The sequence below is a fragment of the Pelecanus crispus genome, chromosome 3 (genome assembly GCF_030463565.1).
Source record: "Pelecanus crispus isolate bPelCri1 chromosome 3, bPelCri1.pri, whole genome shotgun sequence".
Taxonomy (NCBI): Eukaryota; Metazoa; Chordata; class Aves; order Pelecaniformes; family Pelecanidae; genus Pelecanus; species Pelecanus crispus.
The window spans coordinates 9,105,000-9,131,133 of NC_134645.1; the positions used below are offsets into that span (position 1 = coordinate 9,105,000).

General features: G+C 38.9%; 1 protein-coding gene across 1 annotated transcript in view; it reads right to left on the reverse strand.

Moving 5' to 3' along the window:
* KIF16B (kinesin family member 16B) overlaps nucleotides 1-26,134 on the reverse strand; it is a 142,266-nt gene that overhangs the window by 116,062 nt on the left and 70 nt on the right. The window contains exons 2-6 of the mRNA XM_075707073.1: nucleotides 10,733-10,802; nucleotides 9,617-9,730; nucleotides 5,241-5,357; nucleotides 858-955; nucleotides 243-352 (exon numbers count right to left, since the gene is read on the reverse strand). Coding sequence (XP_075563188.1) covers nucleotides 243-352; nucleotides 858-955; nucleotides 5,241-5,357; nucleotides 9,617-9,730; nucleotides 10,733-10,802 — 509 coding nt within the window. The remainder of the gene's footprint in view (nucleotides 1-242; nucleotides 353-857; nucleotides 956-5,240; nucleotides 5,358-9,616; nucleotides 9,731-10,732; nucleotides 10,803-26,134) is intronic.

Consider the following 26,134-nt stretch of genomic DNA (forward strand, 5'->3'; position numbering starts at 1 on the left):
AGATGTGTTATAAATTTACAGATAAAAACTGTATATGTATAATAATCTTCAAATTGGGAAAGCGAGCGGGCATACCAACTGAGAGGCTATTCTCCTTTAATGCTTTTATATCAAAGGAAAGCACTATATCCAACATCTTTTATATTTTAAAAGATAAAAATGCCCTGTGCAATTAGACATGACATTTTAAAATACATAAAGGAAATAAAATAGCCAGTGAAAAACACTGAAAGTGTCTTTACCCTCAACATACGGCCCTTCTTTTGGATGTTCTCGTATTCGTAAATTATTAGTTTTTGATGACTTTCGTCTGAGAAGATCTCTCACACGTTCATTATAAATTTCCAGATAACTGAAAGAAAAAAAGATTAGAACACCACTGACTGATTCAAGAGTCTTTAAAAAAAGGAAAGCCATGTTAACACTGTGTTTGAAAGCAAGATGCCTGGAGAAGCAAACGGATCCAAAGTTGGCTTAAGATAGTAATGACTACAGTGTACTTGTATCATAAGGAAAAAAGCCAAAAAAGCAACAAGTAGAAAGGAAGCAGGCATTAGCAACATCAAGAGCTCCTAATGTCAGCCTGAAATAAAAGGTAAAAATAGGGAAGATGCTGTCTAGTAGCAAAGGCATTTTCACTATCATTTAAATAAAGCAAAATGCACAGTTGGATTGAAGTTAGAAGTATTGCACATTTTGACTACGACTGCCAACAAAAATCAATTATAGGACTGAGGCCAAGCATAGAAAGTTATTTGAAAAACACACACTTTTCCTCAGAGATAAGAAGTGAAACAGGGTTGTTGTAACCGAAACAAGTTTGATAACCAGCAAACTATTAACATGCCAAGACCTACCTGACTTCTGTTCGAAAGGATGCCTCATTCCGCTTTGTTTTTTCACTTATTTTGCTGAATAATCCCTCACAAATTCGAGGTATTAAACCTTCATCACCCTGCAATAACAACAATTCTTATTTCCAAGGCTATATATGCATGCACAACGTATTTTGAAAAATAAAACCCCAGATCACTAGTTAAGAGTTCCAGCATCCAGATAAGGGGAAAAATGAAAACTTTTCAGCAAATAGTCTCTTGCCCTTTATTTACCTGCAGTCATCTTGCCATGTTAATCCTTGTGTGTGTGTTGGAACGTATATACTAGCTGTAGTTCTTTGCTATTGGGATACTTTTCACCCCTCTCACTTAGTTCAAAGAATCCCAACCACTTAAGGCAGAAGCTGGCTGCCCAAAGCAACATATGAACTGCCTTATTTCAATACCATCTTTTCTAACTTCTCCTTTCACTATGGACTTGGCAACATCTGCAGAGAATGGGACAAGAGCCATATACCTGCGTCCATGAGCCATTCTCATTCAAACCCCCAGCCCCAGCTCACAGTCCTTCCTGTCTTGAAAGGTGCAGCAGGTCCTCTGGATAAATTAGCATGCAAAAACAAATTAAAACTACATTCACTGTATCCCACAATGCAGCCAAATTAAATTTGATATTTAACTTCCGAACGCTGGACTCCACAGTTAAAGAGTGTTTATGCATAAAGTGCTCAGTTGGTTTAATAAAGCAAACTGAAAAAACATATTCCGTCTCACAGATCCCTACATACTACGGGGTTTACGAGCAGGGCTGCAAGTATCCATGACAGGATCCCTGCCACTTCAGCCAACACAGCAGCCAGCAGCAGCAGGATGTCATCTTCTCGGTTAAGCTGGCACTTGAGAATTGAGTCTCATCCCGGTAAGGCTGCTGCTCCACCACTGATGTCAAACACATGTCAGACTGAGAGGCAGCAGCTAACACCGCTGAGATTTCCAGAGATTTAGCACGCAGCTCTCCTCTTCCCGTCGCTCCAGGGAGACCCCTTTCCAGCCAAGCAGCAAGGCAGTAAGCTGAAGCCAGGATTTTCCCCAGCAGCAGAGCCATGCAGCTCTGGTCTCAGCTGACAAGGGGCGGTTTGCTCCCAGCTGCCCCATTCCCACTGAGTCTGGTTAGGTAGATGACCAACTGCCTGCGGAGCACACTTCCTCCCCACCACTTCAGGAAGACAGCAGCTAACACTCCTTCAGAGCTGAAATGAGTGAACGTGGCTCCCAGGAATACAGGGGGAGGACATATACATACAGATAAGCTTCGGGCTCAGAGCTGCAAACTCAGAAGTAGCTTACAAAACAGTCTGTCAGCTACAATTTGCCTCCAGTCCAAAAACGCATAAGAGATTTGATACGATGGACTAATTCTAATTCTGTGCACCGCTGAGGCAAGAAATGTTCTTGCTTAGAGTTAGGGGCCTTGTAATTAAGCAGGAGGCAACTTAGGACAACCCAGACCGAACATCCAATGCGCGCACAGCCCAGGCACTCCAGGCGCCCAAGCGAGTTTGCCTGGTGGGATTCTACAGATATCTGGTAGCAGGAAAACACAGACAGTGGACTACTCTGCACCAGACTCTGGCAGGGCGAGTGCTCCACAGGCAAAGATTTCTCTTCTACTCAAACCCCAACATAAAATCTGAACCTTTTTACCCAAGCCCACTCCAGTCTGCTCCTGTGCTGGTCCCCTCTGTCCTCATTCTTCAGTTTGCATTCTCTGTCCCAGCAATCTTCTTCCAGGTGTCAACTCTGAGCTCCTTTTCCTATTTCCTTTGCCCAGATATAATTCCCAATTCATCATCCAGTCTCTTTTTTTAATCATATTCTATCCCTCCACTTTGCCGTTTTCCAGCTTCTTCCTCCTCTTAATCAGAGCCTCTCTGTTCTTCTCAAACCAGGCTTCATTCTTTGAAATAATAACCTATTCTCCCCTTCTATCATACATAGCCCTTCACCTGATTGCACCTTGGTTAAAATAAAAAAAAAAAAAAGAAAAACAAAAAACCAAAAAACCCCACAACCCTAGATAAAAGGAGAAACTTGCAGCTTAATCAGGCTTTTTTTCAGACAGTTGCCTTTGGTAACAGGGGAGCAACCTTTCCCAATATGTACCAATCTCTACTCCAGATAAAGTTTCAGGGTTCAGTGTTGGAATTTCCCCCATGCTTCCCCCCCCCCCCCCTTTTTTTTTTTTTAAAACACAGGAAGAAGAAAAAGTAAGACTTCTTTCGTCTCATGCTTGGAAACACCTGAAGAGTTTTAATTAAAGCTTAAGGACAAAACATGAAAGATCCATCACAAAGTTTTAGGCAAGTCATTAGTGTCTGACATAATTTAGCAACTGCAAAGAGAGTCTTAAAATAGGAAATACTAGCTCTAATTGAGTAACTTCAACCATAGCAACATAGTGATGAGAAAGGAAGAACACACAGTTCCCAGCCTATTTCATCAGTAAAATATACATCTTACAGAATGTACACTCTTTATTAGGAACTATATTTAAACATTTTCTCCCTTTTCACTCACTACAGCTCCAGGGCAGGATCAACTACGTCTTTGACAGGCTTTTTCCAGGTTACAGAGTTTCCAGTCATGGAAATCTGTAGAACCAAAATAGGTAGTTCACTCCAGAGCTGAATTTTCTCATTAAAAGCCTGCTTTCTTTCTGTGCTACCTAACCAGAAAACTCCTTACTGCAGTTTGAATGCACTGTTTCTTACCCATCAACCTTGGACACAGGAAACATATTATTCCCTCCCTTTCCGCAGCAGCCTTTCATGTCTTGGAAGACTTTTGTTCCTCCACAGTTTTCCTTTCTCCACAGTTTTCCTTTCTCCACATATGCAAGTCCGACTTTCCCGACAGATCGTATTTTATAGATCTCTGGGCATTTCAGTATCTCTGCTCAAGACTTATTCTAACTGGTCCACGTATTCTTGAAATGATTGCTGCACACAGTATTGCAGAAGCAGCACTTCAGAGCCAAGAACAGCAGATATTGAAAGCAAAATGAGAATACAATTCATACTTTTTAAGGAGAAGTAGGGAAAAAAGAAAATTTATTTCCAATTCAAGTTTTCTTATAGCACTGTAGTCTCTCTGACAGGGCCATCAATTTTCAAGCATTTAACTTGGCGGCTGAGTATATTTTATACATGCTCTGTACAAAGCCAGATTAAAGTATTTATGTATCATGGCAAGAAGATTAGACCTTTATTATTGAATAGTGTCAAACAAACTTCAGCACCTACTCATTTGCAAAATGTCTTGATGATTACGGTCATTACATATAGTGAGGCAGTCTCATAAAAATGTCATTTTTATAAATTTCTGAAATAGAAATGCACATCTAGGTCATAAGATCTTTTCTGGTTACAAAAGTCTATTCTGCTTACCATATTGAAGTTAAATATAAAGCTACTTATTCTGTGACAACTGAAAGAAAGAGATTTACAGCTAATTTACTCTCCTAAGCTAAAGGAGGTAAAGTGGCCAATCTTACTACATTTCAAAAGAGTGATCTAAGGAAGGACAAGTGGCAATATTCCCCTTTTCAATTCTGCTGGGAGAAGACATGCTGTACTTTTTTTCCCCCAAGAATTAAAGGAGAATGAAACCTGTAGAGGTTGCCTTGCAAACAGGCTTCATCAGTCAGCCCTTTTAAACTGCTCCACTCCCAACAGTTGAGTGGGTTCTTTCTGTCCTTGGGCTGTCATGAAAGCAACTGCAAGAAATTACTCCCATCCTTCACTCACAATCTGCCAAATGCCCCTCCTACCATACCTTCCTCTTCCAGGGTCTTCACTGCAGTGCTCAACAGGACTTAATCCTTAAAATTAAAGTTACTGTATCATCTCATAATGGTTTGCTGAAACTTACATTTAGCAACTCTCACCTCCGGCTTCTACTCCTCACTTGATAGCTTTCTCTAAACAGGGGTCAAAGACTTATTTTAATCTTCTGACCCTTCAAAAGAGGTCTAAAAAACAGTTCTGTTCAGAAAGAGCTGATCATTCATGTTCTCAAAAAACAGTATCTTTTTTGTCTCGAGTTGAGCATAGAAAATCAGCAGTAACATTTGAAATTTTTGGGTTTGTTACTGAACAAAAATTATTGCTTTTTGTCCAACATAAGAGTATCACTTAAAAACACTTCTTCCAACTGTAAATATCTACCTATAAAAGAAACAGCTTCTAAAACATCCGATTACTACTAGAAGGTATGGTACATGGGGGGTCAGTAGCATACAGACAGGATCAGCAATAATAATTCCATAAAAACATGCTCTTGCAATAGCATAATTTCAGCACATTGCTACAGAATAAAAATGCACATTTGCAAAATACAACATACCGCATTTCCCATCATGGTGTAGGACTTCCCGGATCCAGTCTGTCCATATGCAAAAACACAAGCATTATAACCTTCAAAAGCAGATTTAAGCACATCTGTACCAAGATTTTTGAAAACCTAAAAACAAAGGAAATTTTTTAAAACAACAGAAGCTTGGGGAAAAAAGTTGTCATCAGTCCAGCATGGCAAATATTAAACAATAAACCACCACAATATAAGCTATTGACATCAACCAATGATATTTACTATAGGACAGGAAGTAAGTACTTCAAATAAAATACTAAATTTTAGTACCATATTTAGGTCACAGCACTGCAACAGTATATTTTCTGCTTCTGTCAGAGAACTACTTGACATGCAGAAGTACACAAAAAAACCCCACTCCCTTCCTTCTATAGCTCCAATTTCTTTCAGCTCATCTCAGATAATTAATTCGCTTTTCCTTATTGTTAAAATCTACTCACTTTTTGTATCTTTGCCAACTCTCCATGTTTTGCAAATATCCAGTCAATCTCAAAAGGAAATGTTTCCATGATCTTGCCAGTTTCTTGGTTTGTGTTTTTGGAGGGTTTTGTTTGGTTGGTTTTGGTTTTTTGCTTTAGCATAAGGACCCTTATTTTTGTCCTATTTCCTCCCTAACTGGCTTTTACATACCAATAATTGTTAGGCTGGCAAACATGAAAAGGTGTTTTCTTTATGGTAAGTGACCCTTTTTCCTCAGTTAGCCCCTATTCTTTTGCCCTCAACATCTACCTCTGAAACTGGTAATGAGCCTTCCTCCACACCCCATAATATGGGGGTCTAATAAGTTCAGCAATCAGCAGATGCCTTCATCACCTTCCTCTGCAGTACCACCTCCGGTATCCCTCCCAGATTTCTGACCTTTCATTCTCATTACCATCCACACCCCAATTGGTGCAGCTTCTCTCTCAATGAAACTACTAACCTGGGTCTCCCAATGCAAACATGATTTTCAAAAATTTCATAGATGCTTCACGCAATTTGGCTACTAGTCTGTAGTATGTGTGATGTAAATCAACCAGGCTGTAAAAGTCATTATTAATAGCGAATGGCACACACACAGTATAATCGTGCCACCGCTACAAGGGAGGAGTGCTGGGTAATTTCTGTAATCATTAATGCTCAGTAGTTGCAAGCATGCATTTGGAATACTTAACTTGACCTTCCCTTGAGCAAAGGACTTACAATGCTGTAATCTGTTATACTTCTTAAAGTGGAAGAGTATAAAGCTCAGCCGAAGCACAATTTCCCTTTTGCTTGTCATTTGAAAAAGAGCATCTTAGTTGAATTCTCCCTCCTGAGTAGCTGCTCCTTTATTTTTTCCTCTCTTTTCCTTTTCTCCATGTCCAAGCTTATACCTCACCATCTGGACCAAGTCTTTATGCACTATTGTTTTGACTGCATTTTCTCTTTTAAAAATTTGTGTATAGCTTGCCAAATTGATTTGAGGTAGTACATACGATAGACAGGTACAGTCAGTGTTGTCTGAACACAGAGGCTTAACACACAGGTTAGAAGACAAGACATCATTAGGATGGGACTTTGTCAGAACCAAACGACTAGGATACCAGTTTGTTACAAAAGGGCAGTAAACATCAACATTCAGTTTGTACACATGAAAGAGAAACAAATAAAGTAACTTGATGGTAAATTGCCACTCCCATTCTAATTTTTTAATAGTAAAGCATATTTTGCATCTACAAGGCATATTAATGGGGCATGTAGTATTAGACAGACTTCCATTTATTCTTTTTTCTGCCTTTTGAAAGGAAAAATATAACAATCATGAACAAAGCACACTAGGCAGCCACATTACCAAAAATCAAGATCAATTTTATTCCATGGCAAGATGAATGTGAATGAAAGACACCCTTCTATGCCACTGGTGCAGTAAAGTGGAAATTCTGCAGCAACTTGATAAGAGCTTAACTACAAAGTCTTCCAATGAAATATGAAACGAATAATGCAAGCAAAACAATAGCTTATACAGCATCTGTTTAGAAACTACCCCCATGGTTTGAAAACTCCTTTTGTTTTCAATGTGCTGCACACATTGTAATTAAAACAACACTTGACACAGGGACAATATTTTTGTGGCTGAGCAAGAGAAGTTCACATCCTTGCCAGTGAAGATGAAGGAGGCAGTCTGGGGTTGTGGGACACACTGTATTAGCAGAATATTGAACGTGGACATCTAAGCCATGTTTAGGATTTATTGTTGGCATCCTATTACTACGAACCATAAAGCTCACAGCTTTAAAAAAATCATTGCTCAAGGCTGCTGCAGCAATCCCTATATGGGCATTTTAATTTTTTTTTCTTCTATAAGCTCCTGACACAGGCAAGTTATACTGACCTTGCTTCAGCCTGACCCACTCTGAAACAGAGGCAAAACGGCACCAATGAGGAAAAACTTAATTTATCACTTATATGTGGAAACTGGATATCAACACAGGATACTACTTGGATATTCATTTATATTAGTTCAAGTTTCTTTTGCAAACAGCTGTTTTAACAAGAATTAAGTTCATTATTTCACAGCACATTCAGATTCTGGAAAAAAGCTGCATTGTAACAACAGACTAACATCACAATGGACTGTCTTCCTGGGATTCCTCTAATGAGGACTTGTCTAACATAGCTTTCCAGCAGTATCTAAAGTCAGGTAAAAAAAGAGCTACCTAAAGGATGCAAGAATTAAATATCCATAAACCTAAGCCACAATCAGTGCTTACAAAGGATGTCTATAACTGTTTTTATAGTATATTTTTCAGACTTTTCCAAACATGCATTGATACATCATTAATACTGTTTTATGGAAATGTACTCATCTATATCAGGAAGAACTGAGAATATGGTAGTCAGTTATCCTTAAGAACTATATTCATTTTAAAGAAACTTAAGTAATATTAAACTGAGACCCTAATTGATTTGTATGAGCAAACTTAAGGCAATCATCTGTTGCATCTGTAGAACCACAACCAAAAATCTCAAGCTTCAGTTAGAACCGGAGCACAAAAATACATGATTAAAGCTGCTTCAATTAAAAGAAATAAGTAACTCTCTGCATGCTCAACTTAAAGCATTTGCTAAAGTTCTAGTAAAGCTGTACGGCCTGCACTGTCTGCTTAAAAACATCCACTAGAAACTATGGTTCCAGTTGTTTCGCTAAAATACACTACTACTTGAATTTGCCACAGTGCTAAAGTAATTAGGGTATTTCTACATCAAGTATACTACTTGATATTTCAGAGAATATAACAAAAACCGTGTTACCTAAAAGAACATCATCACGAAATAACAATCCAGAAAGTTTAAGAATATACATCATCAAATGTTTGGATTAAGCACTAACTCAGTGAAATAAAGAAAGAAGCTCTCAGAATAAAAGAGGACCTACCACTTACACTGATGGCTAAATAGAAATTTCAAGTATAAATTCCCTATCGAACAATTATAGCAATTATACATAATGGCAAAGCTTGTCCTTCTCATAAATACATAAAATTCAACTTATTGTTTCTTATCATTAGTTTTAATTCTGAGGCTTTTTAGGATTAGCCATACCAATATCCCTGATTTTGGGGGTTGCAGAATAGATGAGGTACATACCAAAAAGGTATGGATCCAATTGGCTTACAATATATTCGGCAAACCCCTGTGTTATTTTAAGGGGAAAGAAATACTTTCACTTTAAGCTTACAGCATCCCAAGTTCCACAAAACCAAAAAAAGAGCAGATAGCAACCACAAAACATTTGAATTTTACTTAATAAATGTATTTGGGAATGTGAACTAGCAAAAAGGTTCAATGTTCACATGAAACGCGAGGTCAGGGAGGGTCTATCTGTTCATTTGATTTTCTGTTCCAAGTGTGCAGGAAGAAAGGCAGTTTTGTCCTTTCCTAAGCTGAATACTCAAGGGAAGAGAAAGAAGAATCATCTTCAATATGCACCAAGACTTTTGGACAAAAAAAGCCCACTTCAACCAGATAAGAAGAATGTTTCTGTCAAAGTGAATTAAAGATATATGCTTGTTTCTCAAAAGTGATTTTTTCAAAAAAGCTTTACAAAAACAAATTTAGTGCTCAGAGAAGTTTTCTAACTTGACCTTACAAGACAAATCAGACAAGAGAACTAGAAAGGAGACATTTAGCCTGCTGTACTAAAAAACACAGCACTCAAAGTTAGATAAGTTAGATAAGAAAACAAAACAAAATTCAAATTCTCAGCTACCTAGGGAATTTCTAAATTACACGAGAAGCACTTTCAGTGGAAAGAAATTTCAAAGAATGCTTTCAAGTCAAATAAAAGGGAAAGGAAAAAAAAATCAATTATTAACGTTCAGAAATCCTACCATTTCTTGACAAACAAAGCTGGGACTTTTACTGTCTGCTGAGAAATAGGAAAAATCATAGGTGAATGTCTTAGTTCTTTCTCGTCCTGTGTCTCCAGTACCACCCTCTGGTACCTATTAAAAAAAAAAAAAAAAAAAAAGAAAAAGAGCTGGTACAATACATCCTGATGAAGTAATTAAAAACATTTTACAATAACTAATCAGAAAGCAAATTTAACATAAGGCTATACACATTTAGAAATTTATAGGTTAATAGGTTAGCCTATTATTCCAACAACAGTGAAAAAATTAGCAACAGATATACTCTTCAGCAAGAATAGTCACATTACAAGACAGCACAGCAGGAATTATTTGGATTTTAGCTCACTGCTTGTAACACCGCAGTACACTTTTGTCACAACACTTACATTTAGTTAAATCAGTCCTGTATATGAAATTCAGATTATAATAAAGGATTATCCTACACAGATAATCAATAGGAGCCAGAGAGACCTGCGAACAGCATTTCAATGTGGAGTCATAATTAAAATGGTGTTACATATCTGCTGCTTAAGGCTATCATCATGCTCAAGACATGACAGCCAGCACTATATTTCAGCAATATTCACTGCTATCTGAATCAGTCTAAACAAACTACACACTGAAATTCCTTTTCATATACTTGTCATTGGAAATTATCTTGCAAAAACCTATTTGCTGTGCATGATTTCTCTTGCCAAGAGAAATGTTAAAATATACCATCAAAATATTATAGCAAGTGATGGGTACTTTAGGTTTAGTTCATTTTCATGGGTATTCCAGAAGACTACTGCTACAGATGAAGCAAAGGTTTAATAGCTACTAGGCATGTACCTCTCTTCTATTATTGACTATCATCTTCCAGCAAAGTAATGACCAGAGTGATAAACCTATGAGCTACAGTCTATAGTGTGGTTTTCAGAAAACTGTGGTGCAGCAAGTTAACAGTTTAACCTGTTTCTCCAAAGGATTACTTCAACACTGTATCTTAAAAACTAAGGGCTGTTCCCTACAGTGCAGTGAGCACCACTGTTCTGTCCAGTCATATTTTGGCAGGTATTCAGACAGGACTTCCTTTTTTAAATTGTGTTTACTCACCTTTAAGTTTGTGATTGTCGTTTTATTTTTTTCCATTGAAATAATAAACTTTGCATTAAGGTCTTTCTCCCTGAAAGAAAAACAAGACTTGAGTATGTTAAATAAAACTTTATCACAATAATCCACAGTCATATTTCTACTCAATAGGTTGCTTGCCACAGTAAATTATCAAGTAAATTCATTTTTACTTCATTTTTTAATTGTTCTGACCAATGTTTATTTATTACTGTGGGATATATTTGAAGTATTTGGGCTTGCCTCCAAATCCCTTCATCTAGAAACAGAGCAGCAGCTTGGGGAAACCTGCTTCAGAAGTTTGACTCTGCAAGTCAATTAAGTGGTTTATTCTTCATTTGAAGTACTCTGATCCAAAGCCCAGTAAAGTCAATTACGTGGCTCTAAGGAACTGCAAAACAGAACACTACAAGATAAGCCTCAGCCTCTTACCACCATCCTAGTAGCAGTAGTCCCCATTTACCCATATGGCCTAGGTAACAGGGACTAAGTGTTTAAACCACAAAACCCCAGTATTTTAAAGCTCTCTTAGAAATTAGGTACCCAACATATTTTTTTGAGCTGTGATGCATCATGGCAGTGCAGGAAAGAGGCTCGTTACACAGGTTTCTTGCTTCCCAGAGCACAACAGTTCCAGGAAGAAAAAAGTCCAATTCTGCAGCAGTGTTTTCATGCACCCACATCTATTTCACATCAGTTGTTTCTGACTGTTTTCAAAACTATCATAAAAAATCATTAGCTTAGCATCTAAAATGAGCATGTATCAACCTGCTTGCTAGAGATGGGATTTCATTACAGTTAGTCGTAAGAGTAATACAGGCTGCTCTTGAATGACAACCTCAAGCATAACATCTCCTGTGTTATTAAAAACACGCACATGAAAAAAAGAGCCAGAAGAGGAAGACTGCTATATACACCACAGAAAACCTCACTCCTCAAATGCTAACAGAAACGCCTGTTCCAAAACCATCTGTCACCTGACAAGCTGGTGTGCCCAACTGGTGCAAAGGAAAACAGAGGACTTTAAAGCAATAAAGGGCTGCTTTACCATATTGCATGGTATCTCAGCGATAGCTGGATATCTGCTTGCACCAACCAAAAATGGAAAAGAAAAACTTCTTCCTAGTAACAAGAGACCAGAGTCCAGGATTTTAGTGTGACATTTGCTTCCTTGTGGTGCACTGGATCACCCAACTCTATGTTCATCAGCTGACTGTGCAGCTACCCTCTATTCACATTCAGTTTTCCAGTAGAAATTCTAAAGAAAAGCAAAAACGCATTTTAAAATCTCCATTCATGAATAAAGATCAGGCAAATAAAAGTGTTTATTTAAATATCAACACATTAAGTTATTTTCTAAGCTAATAAAAATATATAATTGTAATAATTACAGCATTAATTATACAACTGAATTTAGATCTACCATAGAAAAACATTAGAGGCATGCCTTAAGAGATGCCTCTTAGTCATTTCCATGTCATGCTCAGTAGATTTTACTAGGTCTACACTTAAGAGACTGAAATAGTAAAATACAGCTACAGGTAATAAACAGGGAAATGGAGAAGAAGTTTCCAATGGTGGTACTTTAGTAGGAAATCAATCTTAGCATCACAATAATGCAGCCTGTGGATGGCTACCATTCATCTTGCTTCCTCAACAGTCTCTACTTGTCTGTAACTATTTGCTCAGCAAAGGTGTAGTAAGTAATGTGGCCCAATTAAATGGTCTATCTTACTATGAAAATTTGTTGCAAATATAACTTGTAACCTGCTTCCTGTAGGAAGTTTGGAAGGACTCTAGGCAGGAAGAAGCTTGGGCCAGAATTATTGCTTTTTTGACTGGATTTCTTCATGCTTGAGGTATAAGAGGGGAAATAATAAAATATGTTGGTGCTTTCTTTCCCAAACCTAGCCAGCTCTCCATATGACAAAACCTAAAGCTACTGAATAATTGAAAACTGATACAAAATGTTTAAAGTCTAACACCCATATATGAACTACACAAAATTCTGAGAAGCCTACAGTCATTAATTTATGTGATAACACTAATAATAATATTATTAAACATTATTAAAGAATAAGGATTTCAAAGTGAAAAAAAAAGGCCTTGTAAAGCACTAGCCAATAAAAAAAAATCATAAATAGAATTTTGCATTTTTGTAGGGGAAGGGATAGGGAGAGGACAACCTGAAACAGGAATACTATGATCAGAATCAATATGGCAACCTGACAGAAGTGAAAAGAATTAACAGGAATCAAATGCTAAAGCTTCATTTTAATATGAGATAGCCGAGTGTAATTTATTTTACACATAAAGAATTTGAGAGGATCCCATAAAAAAACAATTGCTTGCATAATGCCAGTTATTTCCAGGCACTCATTTAATGCAGTTCAGCAGTGGCTGAGTCCCTTTCAAAAAGTTCTGATCGCAAGTTCCAGCTTAATTAAAGGTTCAGGCTATAAACAGCTGTATTGCAGTGTTGGGGACCCTTCTGAGAACCTTCAGGCCTAGGAGAACCCTACTGCAACCAGCTGCTCCTCCAGCATCCATTGGAGCCACCAGCCCTATCTCAGTCCAAAGACAAGCCACGGCCACTACCCAAAGATGCTGCCCCCGCAAACTCCATCCCCTTCATTACAAAGCAACATAAAGGGGCTGGCTGCCAAAACTAGTTCACAATTAATGCTTTGATGATTTAAGAAAGCTTGCTTCCCCTGAAAACCAATCTGTTCACACAGCAGTGTTTAGGGCCAGCCTCCAGGTTGTTCTCACTGCTGTTTCATACACCACGTGGAGTTCCAGGATCACAAGGGAAAGAAACTTATAACCCGTGATCCCGTGGCCCCAAATCAAACTACAAACAGATCAAGCAGGCAAGTTTCTTGGCACAGACACCAGGAAATACATCGGCCCAGTGCTGTTATTAACCTTCTACTATTGCTAAATTCAGCCAGTCATCTAGCAATTAAAGGCAAGGGGGCACTTTAATATAAATCAGTATTAGTACCAAGATATGCTTAAAAGAACTAGTATACTTGTCTTATAATGGGATAGCTTGATAAATGGTTTACTTGGGCAAAGTTTTAATAATTTCTCTTCATCACAAGGGGCATGTGGGTTATGAAGAACTGCCCCAAACTGAAGATGATTCAGCAGCTATATCAAAACAGCAGCTTCATGGAAGAAGCTGCAATGTAAATATGTCTATGTCGAGTTTCTTTCCCTCCTTCCCTTATATTTCCTGCTTATTTTCAGGGCAGTTTTTGCATCTCCATGGGAATCTAGTCAAAATCATACTACAGGCAGCCAAATGTTAGCAGTATCTCCAGATTTCAAGGCAACTTTCAATGACCCCTGTTCATTATGTCACTTACCCAGTCCTCCACAAGACTTTCTGAAGATCCTCCCACAGAGAGAAGGGAGGAAAGCATGGCAAAGCACTGGTACCTCAAATATAAATCAAAAAGGGAATCTTTAGAAAAATCCCTATTACAGACAGGCAAAATGCGCTTGGTGTTTTTCCAAGTTCATCTTTAAGTTCCTTCCTTTAAGGTCCTTCAATGGAACGTTCAGTTATTTAAAACAATGGCTTTTTATTAGTCCGTTCCATATTGTTCAGACACTAGGGCATTTATTATAGCTTATCCCATTAGAAAATCATGATATTATGTTTTCCATTAAATTGATACTATGGGAATCAGTTATGATTACCATAATACCTGTCAGACATGACTCTGAGAAGAGAACAGAAAGAACGAGACACATTTCATCTGGGGGGTGGGAGGGGAAAACCAAAAAGGACAGGACAGAGAGTGCAATCAGTTTCCCCAAATAGTGTTTCAAAAGGCCACTTCAGCAAACCTCCAAGGCTGCATGGACAAGGACACAGGCACTACCTGAACTGCCTGCGGAGCACCTCTTCTGTCAAAACAGAAAGAGGGTCTGTAGAATATACTCTTGGAAATCCACTCACCTGTAGACATCTAATGGAGCATCTATTGGAAAAGGATTATACTAAAGAGCAGATGTGCTATTTTGTTTTTCAACTACTCAAAAACATAGTCTGAGCACTTGTAAAAGCAACTCAACCGTGCTCAATGGCTTTTCTTTTCAGCCAAGTGCCCGCTACTACTTATGTTCACATTTTAGGCACAATGTTACAGGTTTCCTGTTTTATCACTCTGCTTGTTCACTACCCAGGTGTATTTCTGGGGTCACAAAGTGAAAGCATGAGGGTTGCTTAATGACCAGGAAAATTCAAGGCAGATTTAACTGAGTAACAAGCACAAAGTCTGTCACAGAAAGAACGTGGCTTTTTCTTCTAGCTTGGTAATATACTTTTTGCCCTGATGTCCCATTGAATTACACAGACCAAGAGCACTTTCCTTTGTTTGAGTAACTCTTAGAAGGGGAACACTCAATTCAACTGTATGCTTTAAAAAGTCAAACAAAACCCCTCCTGCCCAAGAAATTCTTTGTTACTTTCTGTAACTACAGGAAAAGTAAAGTTGGCACAATGTGAAATATCACACAATTTCTCTTTCCTACCCAGAGGTTTTTGTTTGCTTTTGTGCTTGTTTTTTTAACTTCTTCAATGCTTATCAAATCATTTTGTAGAAAGTACTTTTTTTTTAAGCATGATTCCATATCTAAGTGCAGTTAAAAACATAAATCTGATGGTCTGTATATAAAACATCTTCATTACCCTTTGGGTTAAAGTAATTTTTTCCATAAACATCAAAAACAAGTAGTTTCAATATAATGTTGGCTGAAACCTAAAATCAGAACAACTAAAGCAATCTGATTTAATCACAAGATTTTGGGAATCCACTGTGGCTTGAGTCACCAGTACTACACGATTACACTGTATAAAAAAAAAAAAAATCACGGTGCTTTAAAAGAGAGTTTTGTTGTAAAGCACACTTTGTGTGGGCATAAGGTTTTCTGTGATCAACATAATCTTAATAATTTGCTAGTGCAGACTTATAACGATACCCACGTTCCCTTTTGTGACACCGGTTTTACAAAAAGCATCGGCAAACTTTGTAAATAGTTAAATGAGAGAGTTCTGCTACTCCCAAAACTTTCTTCACAGTGCAGCTGAAACCAGAATAATAGTGACAGAGAATGCAGAAACAGGGGAAATCTTGTACATCTCATGAAACAGAAATATTCCCTTAGTTTATATACTAATACACACATACCGGTTCTTGTATGAAGGACAACCTAGATTAAATGCCTTTACCCATAAAAATATATTTTACCAACAATACTGAAAGCCAGTAGTTTAATCTACAGCAGTAAGGCTCTCTTGGAAAATTAACATACAGGTGTCCTTGTGCCGTCTTCAGTCAAATGATATCTAGCTTTTTGGGGGCAACTATGCACGCTCATGGTAACACATACTGACTGATCACTACATTAAACCTGTACCTGACCTGCTTTTTAAATTTGTATTTTTTAATAATATTATAAGTATACTTCACCTCTCAACAACTCAGATTAGGTCTAGCGGGTAGCTACATAAGCAAATTTTTAAATCATCAGCAACAGCTAACTTAAAAAAAAAAGTTACTGTATCCACACATGCCAGGCTCAACGATCACATAATAACCTGAAAAATATTTAAGCTTCAGTCAGCAGATTACCTCAACAGCAACTCTTCTGCTTTGCCTGCATAGATGGAGTGTCAGACCAGGCTCAGGAATGGTCTTACCAGTAGGAACTAGTTCTGCACAGCTAGGTTTTAAGATATCCATGCATGAAACCCCTCTTACACATTTCTGATGTCAGCCCTTAAGAAAATGTAGCAAATGCCCATCTTCAGCAGAAGCAACCTAAAACTATAACCTCAGGCACAACCAAGTTGATTTGAATGACATCCCAGAATTTTGTAACTATTATGACACTATGAAGTTTCTCTAGGACTCCTGGATTTTAGTCCATGTGATATTTTGCCTTTAATATCTTGTTTCTTCTGATTTGTTCTTTTACTCCTGCTATTCCAAGTCATAAAGACAGTACTGACTTAAGCTCTTCTGTACAGCAAAATGTGATTTAAAAAAAAAAAAAAAAAATCACATTGTTTCCCTGCAGTGCCTTTGTCTTTTGGGGCAGAAGGTCCTCAAATTAGAAATCCAGGGGGAAAAAAAAAAAAATTGTGCCTGACCTCATGGATCTATTAGCCCCTCAAGTAATCCACAAAGCTGTTCTTCTGTCATTCTTTTCCTCAACTAGGACACACACAAGCGTTCTGGATTGAACAACAGATGACTTCAGTTATCTAAGTACAAATATCTTTCAAATGTGTAAGCATACAGAAAAGTGATGGGTGTACTCCAGGTTCTGTACCTCGCTATTGCTTTTTATTTACAGTATAAACTCTTCAGAGAAGAGTCTTCATAAAGCAAATATTTGAAGTGTCTGAGTCTTCAACAATAAGAACTTCAGCCCATTAGCAATTAAGAGTCCAAGTGCCACGTACACCCTCTTTCTGTTAGGTAACTCTGAAAAACCCTCTCTCAGTAAATAACCCTGGCTTTCTACTTATAGCTACCGCAAAATAGAGGGCTTTGCTCTTCATTTCAGTCAGCTGTTCTTACCAACAATACCTGCCTTTCAGATACTCAGACTTCTAAGAGTCTTTGAGTCCAAGAGCTCAGTTAGGTTAAAACAGCTGAGTGCTAATCCCATTTATTTCAAAACTGGTCTTAATTTCAAATAAACAAAGCCTGAGAAACCTACAGACTCACCTTTCTCTTGCTTCGTTTCATCAGAAAAGCTACAGTACAGAGACTCATTACCTTTTTCTCTGCTGGTCTCAGGGAGTTCTCAACAAAAAGCAGAGTTTGAAAGTATTTTATTGTTCATTATTTTAGTGATATAACACACGTAGGTAACCTGGCAATGTGTTTGATAATACTGAAATAAATTAACTAGGAAACACTATTGTAAAACTAGTTTTTTAAGTTCAAAATGCTTAAGATCATAAAGTTTTGGGGATTAGAAATTGTAAGTGAGGCCAGTTTAATTACATGTGCCCACGCTGCCGCTGTGCTCCAGCCCCGCTGGCACTGGAAGGTCTTTGTTCTTCAATGCTAGGGAGGGGGACAGATGAAACAAGGTAGCGATTGTGACAAATCCTACAGGCTTGAAAAACTTCTGAAGCATTTGCATTAAGGCACTAAAAAGGACAGAAAAATAAGCACATGTAAACAGAGGCTATATGTGGGCTTCCCGATCTCTGCTGGTTTATGAAAGATTGACTGTCAGTCCCAGCCATTAACTCTTCAGTTAATGGGAACCCAGCATTTTGCTGAAACTCTTTAGAGCTCCTTCCGCAGCGATCAAGTCTGCTCCAGTTTTGCTGCTGACACAAGGATAAAGCTCTGTGTCTGGGACTCTCCCTCCCTGGCACATCTTGTTTGATACATGAAAATGGCAAGATCCCATTTTAAAAACTACACAGGACAGAGAGTAAACTGGGTATGCATAAAGCTGTGCAAAAAAACACTGCAGAGGAAGTGGGAGGCAGAACGGCGAATGCAGGAGCTACTTAAAAGTCACCCAGGTCTAGTCTCACCTTCCCATTCAAGCAAGATCATTTCCTGTAATGACTTTCTTCAAAGGAATTTGCTCTTCCCAACCACCTGGGCTTTCATTCCCCTCGGGAGACTCTTCCACAACCTGCACGATCTCTTTAGCAGTAATTCCTTAGATACAGTTTAAGCTGATCCATTATTAGCTTCATTCCATTACTGCCAAGATATTGTGAAGGAGCCATAACTAAATATTTAATTCCTCTTTTCAACATTTAAGCCCTGCAAATATTTCTAGATTTGCATCTCCTAATCTATTCCAGTAGTCATAACACATAGAGTACACATTTAGCTTGATATTTTTTGAATCAGTGATTCCTGTCATTTTTGTTGATCTTTTCCAACATAATTCAGATAATGAGATTCCAGAAATAGGACTTTACAAGGTATTGACCCAGGGGCTCGCTGGAGGAAGCGCCAACCACAGTTTCAGCATTTGGCTCTGCAATGTATTTGCAGACAAGAACTGCACTGTGTAGCACACTCCTAAATTCAAATTCATTGTTTCTAAGCAGAAAAACTTCAAAGATTAACCACAGAGGAAAAGGGCATAGAAAGAAGAGGAAAACAAGCTGCTGATGTTCAAAGACTGCGTGCTTTAGCACGGGTGAGAAACTCTAGAGAAACAAGCCACCAGAGAGTGCTGGCATTCTCTATTGCTTGCACCCCTAAGTTTCAGCTTGCTTCAGCGCTGCTGACATTTGCTATTGTGGAAAAGCCTAAGGAGAGTTCAACAAGTTTTTCTAGAATATCCTGACCTGTGGCATCCAAATTCCCAGCCACCTATCATCCTTGGTGTTGGCTTCTCTATTTGGCTTTAACATCTCATTTTAGCAAAGGCCGTACTCTCATTAGACCCCACTCCTTAACACAGCTGTCCAATACTGCATTTTACCACTCCTTAGGGAAACATGGCCAGACCATTTGAGATTTAAACTCTTCAGGAGAATGACTATTCTGCTTTACATTTGCAAAGTTCTCTTTATATTACTGAGTAAAATAACTTTGGCATTTCCCCTCCACCTCATCGCTGCTGCTTCTTCCTTTCCTATATAACCAGGCCTGAGCTATTTATCTACTACTTACTGCCCTTATGCCAAAAAAAACCTTAAAAACAAAAACCAACCATCTCCCATGCTACTACATTGATTATAAGACTTCCATCACCTCTTACTTATCCTTGCCACTGACAACCAAGACTCTTCTGTAAGCCTGCTATGCTCTTCTCTATTTTTTTTCTTTTCTAGTCCTTACGAGTTTGCACACCGACACTCTGCTGTGAGCAAGCTGTCGTTTCTACTTCATTTGCTTCAAGAGCAAGTTCTCCAGCCTTTCCTCCATTTTCAAGTGGCCTGCTTGCAGCTTTGTAACACAACTTACTACATCCCTTTCTCAAATATAGGATTCCCATAGATATAATTTAAAGGAGCATCACAATACATAGCACCTGTGCTTCCTAGTAAACACTGCTAGCCCAATTGCATGTTTATTCCAGAACTACAGATGGCCGTAACAACAGCCATAAACTACCATCGCTGAGACTTTTATCATCTTTGAAGGCATTTTAACATCATTACAAATGTTTCCGTCACAATTTATTGTTGGTACTCGTGCTCAAAGAACACACATTTGACGCATTTAACAAGTGGAGCCCTCCCTAGCTCTGGTGAGATACCATCAAAACCAGGGACCAACAGCCCCTTCAGAACAGGCCCACCTCTGTGTCCTACCCACCTCTCCTTTCCTCTCTCTCAAAGTCCTACATCTTAAACAATCGGGTAACGTGGCCATACAACGATCATTTCATTTCACCTCTAGGGAAACACAGATCATATTCTACACTTCTTTCTCACAACTGACCACGTACCAGATTTTTGTGCTCTTTCACGCCTGGCAGCCTCACTGTGCTGAGCTGCCAAGGCCAAACAAATGAAGCAGCCCACTGCTCTTAACCCCACCCCAGAACCTGGCCATCCCCACCGGGTATCGCCAAGCCATTGCCAATCATAACCCATCTGTTAAGCACATCTTCACTCAGGTCAGTTAAAAGGTAGTGATTATTAATGAGAGATGAAGTGTACGTTGTCATGCTGATGCTCACCCCTCTGGTCCTCCCTGTACTAAGGGACCTGTCCTGAGGAGGTGAGCATGACCATGTTGAAGAATAAAAATTCTTACTACTGTTTGCTTCTCTTGAAGAGGTGAGAGATAATAAATAGAAAATAAAACCATTTCGGACATCAGTTCTCTTAGTATCAACTTTACATGATCCAAGAACTCAGATCAGAGTCTACACCTTTATGAACTGGTCTAACGCTAACAACAGAAGTAGCACACTGATGAAGGTCATGAGAGAGAGACAGAGAGAAAGAAAGATGCATAGTTTACTTCCAGGGAGAGAAGTGTGTCTACTCTGAACACTTTCCCAAAGGAAAAATCTGCTGGAGGTCATTAAATGGGTTCAAGGTTTTGGACACAAAATACAGCAAGGTGAAAAAGTCACATTCAGAACAGTCAGTTTATCTTGCCAACTCAGCAAAGTAGATTTTTATTGGATTCGGACTCACCCACAGGTAAAGGCAAAGACAAGAGAGAGGTACGCTCACCCCAGACACACTAGAGCCTCACCTGTCCTTACAGTTCTTTCAACATATTTTTATAGTAGAGAAATTGTACATGATTGTAAATCAAATCACAAGCACCATTATTGAAACAGAAGTTCAAAGACTTAACATAAGAAATAGCAAACTCAGCTTGCTGATAAACGGCTTATCCTCATTGGTACCGTAGTTTAGAAAGTGACAGTATTGCAACACTTGGCAATATTTAAGCTCTAAGTTGTGTTTCTGCTATCACTCTGGATCCTCTTAAGAGCAACAACCAACAATCAGTGCTCATAAACAGATGCAGCAGAAATTTCACCACGCGCTTCAGAGACAAATATGATATTTAACTATGGGTGTCCTTGCTTGTAATCACTCCATCTTTTCTCACTCTACCTGTGTTTTGTCAAAACACTCCATCTTTATAAATTCATGAAAATGAAAAAACATACACAGTAACCTGTATTTTAGACACAGAGAATCATCATGAGACACCAATTCATTCCCCTCTTCCCTGCACTGGAAATTATATAGTATATTCTCCATGTATTTCTTTTGCTTCTCTTCTCAATTCTAAAAAACATAGATAGTTAATTATAACATGCTCCCACTAAGCTCCTGCCTAAATCATGTGTAAACATTTGGAATGGAAATTAAGATTTCAGATGGCTCTTCAGTTTTCTTGTTTATCCTTTTTGCTGCTACAAAAACACCTTAGTCACATGTTCCTTGTAAAATGAAACAGCTTATTTTGTATCTCTGTCCTTTGCATTGCTACATTAATTTGAGCCACTGAGAACTCTGCTATTGATACTAAGGCTTGGATTGTGCAAGCAGTTATTTTTAAAGATATTATAACATCGGTCCTAAACTTCCCAAGGTACTCTGACTCCAGCTCTGCACACAGAGGAGTTACTTAGACTTACAAGTATAACAGAGGTATAATAATGTAAAACCAAGAGGGTCAGCCTTACGTCTAATGAAGTCACATAGAACGTATCTGTGGATTAAAGTATCAACACTGGCATGGCTTTTAATCCAAACAAATCCCAGAGTCACACAAAAGCCTTCTCTGAGCAATAAAACGTATTTTCTCTGTCTCCCCACTATCAAACATAAAAGCTGTTAATCTTCATGCAGTAATAGTGAATGTCCGTATAACCACATAAAGCACTACAGCCACTGACACGCATTTCTGCCATCCCTGTCAGTCACTTCCATTTGGAGAGCAAATCTAAGGAGTGTGTGCATGCAGGGTTAAAAATTGCTCATTTAAAACTAAATCAAATTGAAATTTCTATTTCATTATATCAGAAATAACAACAGAGCTGTGGGAAAGTCTACACATATTTAAATAAACATTTAAAAACACTGAGAGCACTGGATAAGCACGGGGAAGAAGAACTTACTGCAGTGCAAACCCACATTGTGATGTCAGTTGCATCTTCTGCAGGTTAGGACAGCATATGACCCTCATTTAGTTTGTTCAACTGGTTAAATACAATAATTAGTTTATGCAAATGCAAGAAACAGATGAAAAAGGTTAAAAATCAGAAAAAGCTCATTTTCCTCTATTACTTCCTGAATTAAAAGCCAAATAGAACAGAATCCGATGTAATAAATTGAGGGCCATAAGAATTGGTGATAGTATCTGAAAGAATCAAGTTGATATTTCCTTTATTAAATATCAAAACTTTTCTTCTTATTTAGCACACTTTAGATGGTTTTATTTACCTGACAAAAAAGTATGCAAGTGGTTTTCCTGAACACTAACTGAATCTAGTTTTCATGCAGAGAAAGCATGACATAAAATGGAAGTAAGAAAAGATTACCCCCCCACATTCTTCTTAAAAGACTCTGAACAGATGAATATAAAGCAATGTTGTTTGTTTGTTTGTTTTTTTTAACTGTGCAGATGCAGTGCATCATACAGAGAGCCAGAATTAGTTTAGGCTTAACGGGATCCCAAATATCTCACACTATGCAGAAGACAGTGACTAGTCACCAGTAACCTGAAGTATGTGAACAGAAAAGTGCCTCAAAGCCAATTGCACTTCACTATAATCCCATTATTTTGCCCAGGAAATGGCCATTCTGAGGAATGACAGAATCTTGATGAGAAACTGCATTTTGTGGGACCAGGTATGGCATTCTCCGGTCAACTCCTCCAAATTATAAGGCAATAAACGAATGCTTCTAATGACTGTTTGGGAAAATTAACCTTAGAAATAATGTGACCAAAACCATTAATTTGCCAGAGCAAAAATACATCAACCACTCAACCTCACCACCCTGCAGATCTCTACTTGATGAGGAAAACCTAGTCTTCTGCCAGCTGACAAGTTTTTAGCCCCTTTACAGAAACATTAAAATATAAGCACAGACTGAAAGGCTGTCATTGCAATTCGGTATTGAATTAGGAAAACCAAAGGACTGATGGAGACTTACCAAGTAACTGAACTTTCTAAGCTCACGCTCACAACTGGTTTCAAAGCAGTAACTGTAAATCCATTAGACATCATTTTTATTACATTATCCAGAGATATAGTCAAAAACCTCTAATGTAATCTCCAGATAACACAATTTGGGACATTAACTACTTTAAGAAGAATGGTCAAGGGCTCTGACAACAGCACTGAAATGAACCAATTCCTTCCAGGTCAAGCCAGAGAATGAGAAGACTAAAAATAATCACAGCAGAAGGAAAAAAAAAAAAAAAAATACTAAAGTTTGTCATCTAAGCAATGGAACAGCAAGCAATCCTTAAACAACCACCCCCCTCCCTACCACATGATTCATTCCAAGATCCATGTTCATGACTTATTACACAATTAGCAGTGCTATGACACCACACAGTGCAACTGCTCCATAATGCAGGAGTCTTACCAATAACCATTCATTAACTCTGTCTTCTCTAATTAAAAATGACTCATGAAATAAGCTGCATTATATGATTAAGCTTTGAACAAACCAAAGCAAATTTAGAGACACACACAAAATTAAATTTAACTCTATACAGTATCATGATAAAGATTTCGAAAATAAGTGCCACAGAATGGACACCCAACTGGGAAAGTTCCTTTGAACAGGCAGAAAGATCATTCCCCCCGAAAATACTGCAGTGACCTATAAATGGGAAGGGAGCACAGCTGAGAGAAGACATGTACGGGGGGAAACCAAGATAAGCAAAATCTGATTGCTGCTCCTGGCTTATGGTTCACAATACCTTCACTATTGCAATAGAAAAAGCTATTGGATCCTCTAAGGCTTAGTGTCTCAGTTTTACAATATACAGCACACGAGTCCAGCACTGACTGAAGGAGAGGAGCACCACCAACCCCAGCACCAGGCCCAGGCTGCAGTACTGGGTGCCACAGGGAACAGCAACTGTGCCTCTGAAAAATCAAGACTTAGAAGCAACATCCCATGCCACTGAATCCAGCTTCCTGATAATAACATTTTATAGACATCAAGCATCATCCCATAAATAGCAAGGTTTTAACAACTTGAACTGGAAGGCTCTTCACTGTTTGCTTATTTCCATAGTCAGACACTTAACTAGTTCTCAGAATAAGTTTATTCACAGCCTACTCATTGCCACTCAATACACAGTGTCAAAGACGATGTTGATCACACCAGGCCTCTGCCTGCCCTGTTCTTAGGCTCTTTCTTTTCCACCATATCACAATTTTCATCATTTTCTAGCCACACTCTGATCTAGCCCCACCCAAGCTATCCTCCCACGTGCTTCTAGACACAAGGTCTAGAGTCATTGTCCGTAATATTCTTTTGCCACAACAGTTGCAAACTTCTGCTCACACTTGATTAGTTGGTGTTTCCACTGCCTATCACAATTACCAGCCCTCTTCCCTTTTGCCATATGCTTTCCATTTCCCTCCCTCTTCTGTCTCTTAGCAGATCACGGTTCTATTCCACAAACAAAACTTCTCCGTGCTACCAAAACACTACAAATAACAAGTCTTATCAATACTTTAAAGACCTATGCTACCTGTTGTCAGAGACTGTCGAAGGAAAAGTGTATCTACAGAATAACTTTAAAAATTAAAAACCATGTGGTTAAAGTTGGGGGAGGGAGCAGGGGGAAACAGGAGGAAATGACAAGATTATTCACCAACCCTGACCTCCAACCACTCAGCTCCATCAAACTGCCGAAACTACTTGAAACCAACCTGCAATACTCTTCCCTTCCAACCTTCATCAACTTTATCTTCATAAGGTTTGTTCTTCCCCCACTGAAAACCACAAGACATCAACTGACTTTTGGAACTTGGCAAATTATATTTTTAAATACCTGAATCAGATCAAGTGAAAGGGTGGGAGTCTGACTAGCTGCCTATACTTTTAAAACACTTTGCTTTTCAACTAGCTACGTCATTTCAGAACAAGGGAAGAAATAAGAGCACTGCCAGTAGAATCTGATCATTTTCTACATATGGTTCTTAAGTTATATCATTAAAAGTTAACTCCATTGTGCATATTATGTATTTATTTCACCAAGGAAAACAGTGCTTATTTCCTGGGCACATCTCGGGAAGCGGGTGATAAACTCTTATCAATATAGTAAATGGGGCGGACCGCCTCTTTTATACTTCGAGCTTAAGTAGCCTCCTAATAACTTTACCATAATGGCTCCTCCACAAAAGCTGGCATTACAAATGAACTAGACGACAATCTCTCCCTTTCAAGTAGGTAGAAGGGGTTGCAGTTGCTAGATGCAACGAAGCAGCAGCTTGCTTTCACATTTTAGAAGCCTGGTTGTACACTCTTGGCAGGCCCTTGCCTCTCAATGCTTTCCTACCTTCACCAAAGTAACATTTTTCTCATTACAGAAGGCTCAGACAAACCAATGCTTAAGACCACGACAGACAGAAGTTTCCAGGAAAGGCCCCGCACCTTCCAGCACAACGGGGGAGCTACTTCCCAGCCTGTAGGGAAGGAGAAGCGCTCCCAGCAGCCGCTCCTGCCAGGCAGAGCCGTCAGCCGAGCGCCAAGAAACCCCCGAAGTCCCGGGCCGAGCTCCCCCTCAGCCTCCACCGCGGTAATGGCCGCCACCGCCCGCACAGCCGGCACACGGAGTTTCACGCACCCCCTGCGAGCGGCGGCGGCGGCCCGGGGGCTGCACCCCTGCGCCCGGGGCCGCGCAGCCCCTCAGGAGCGGGGCGCGG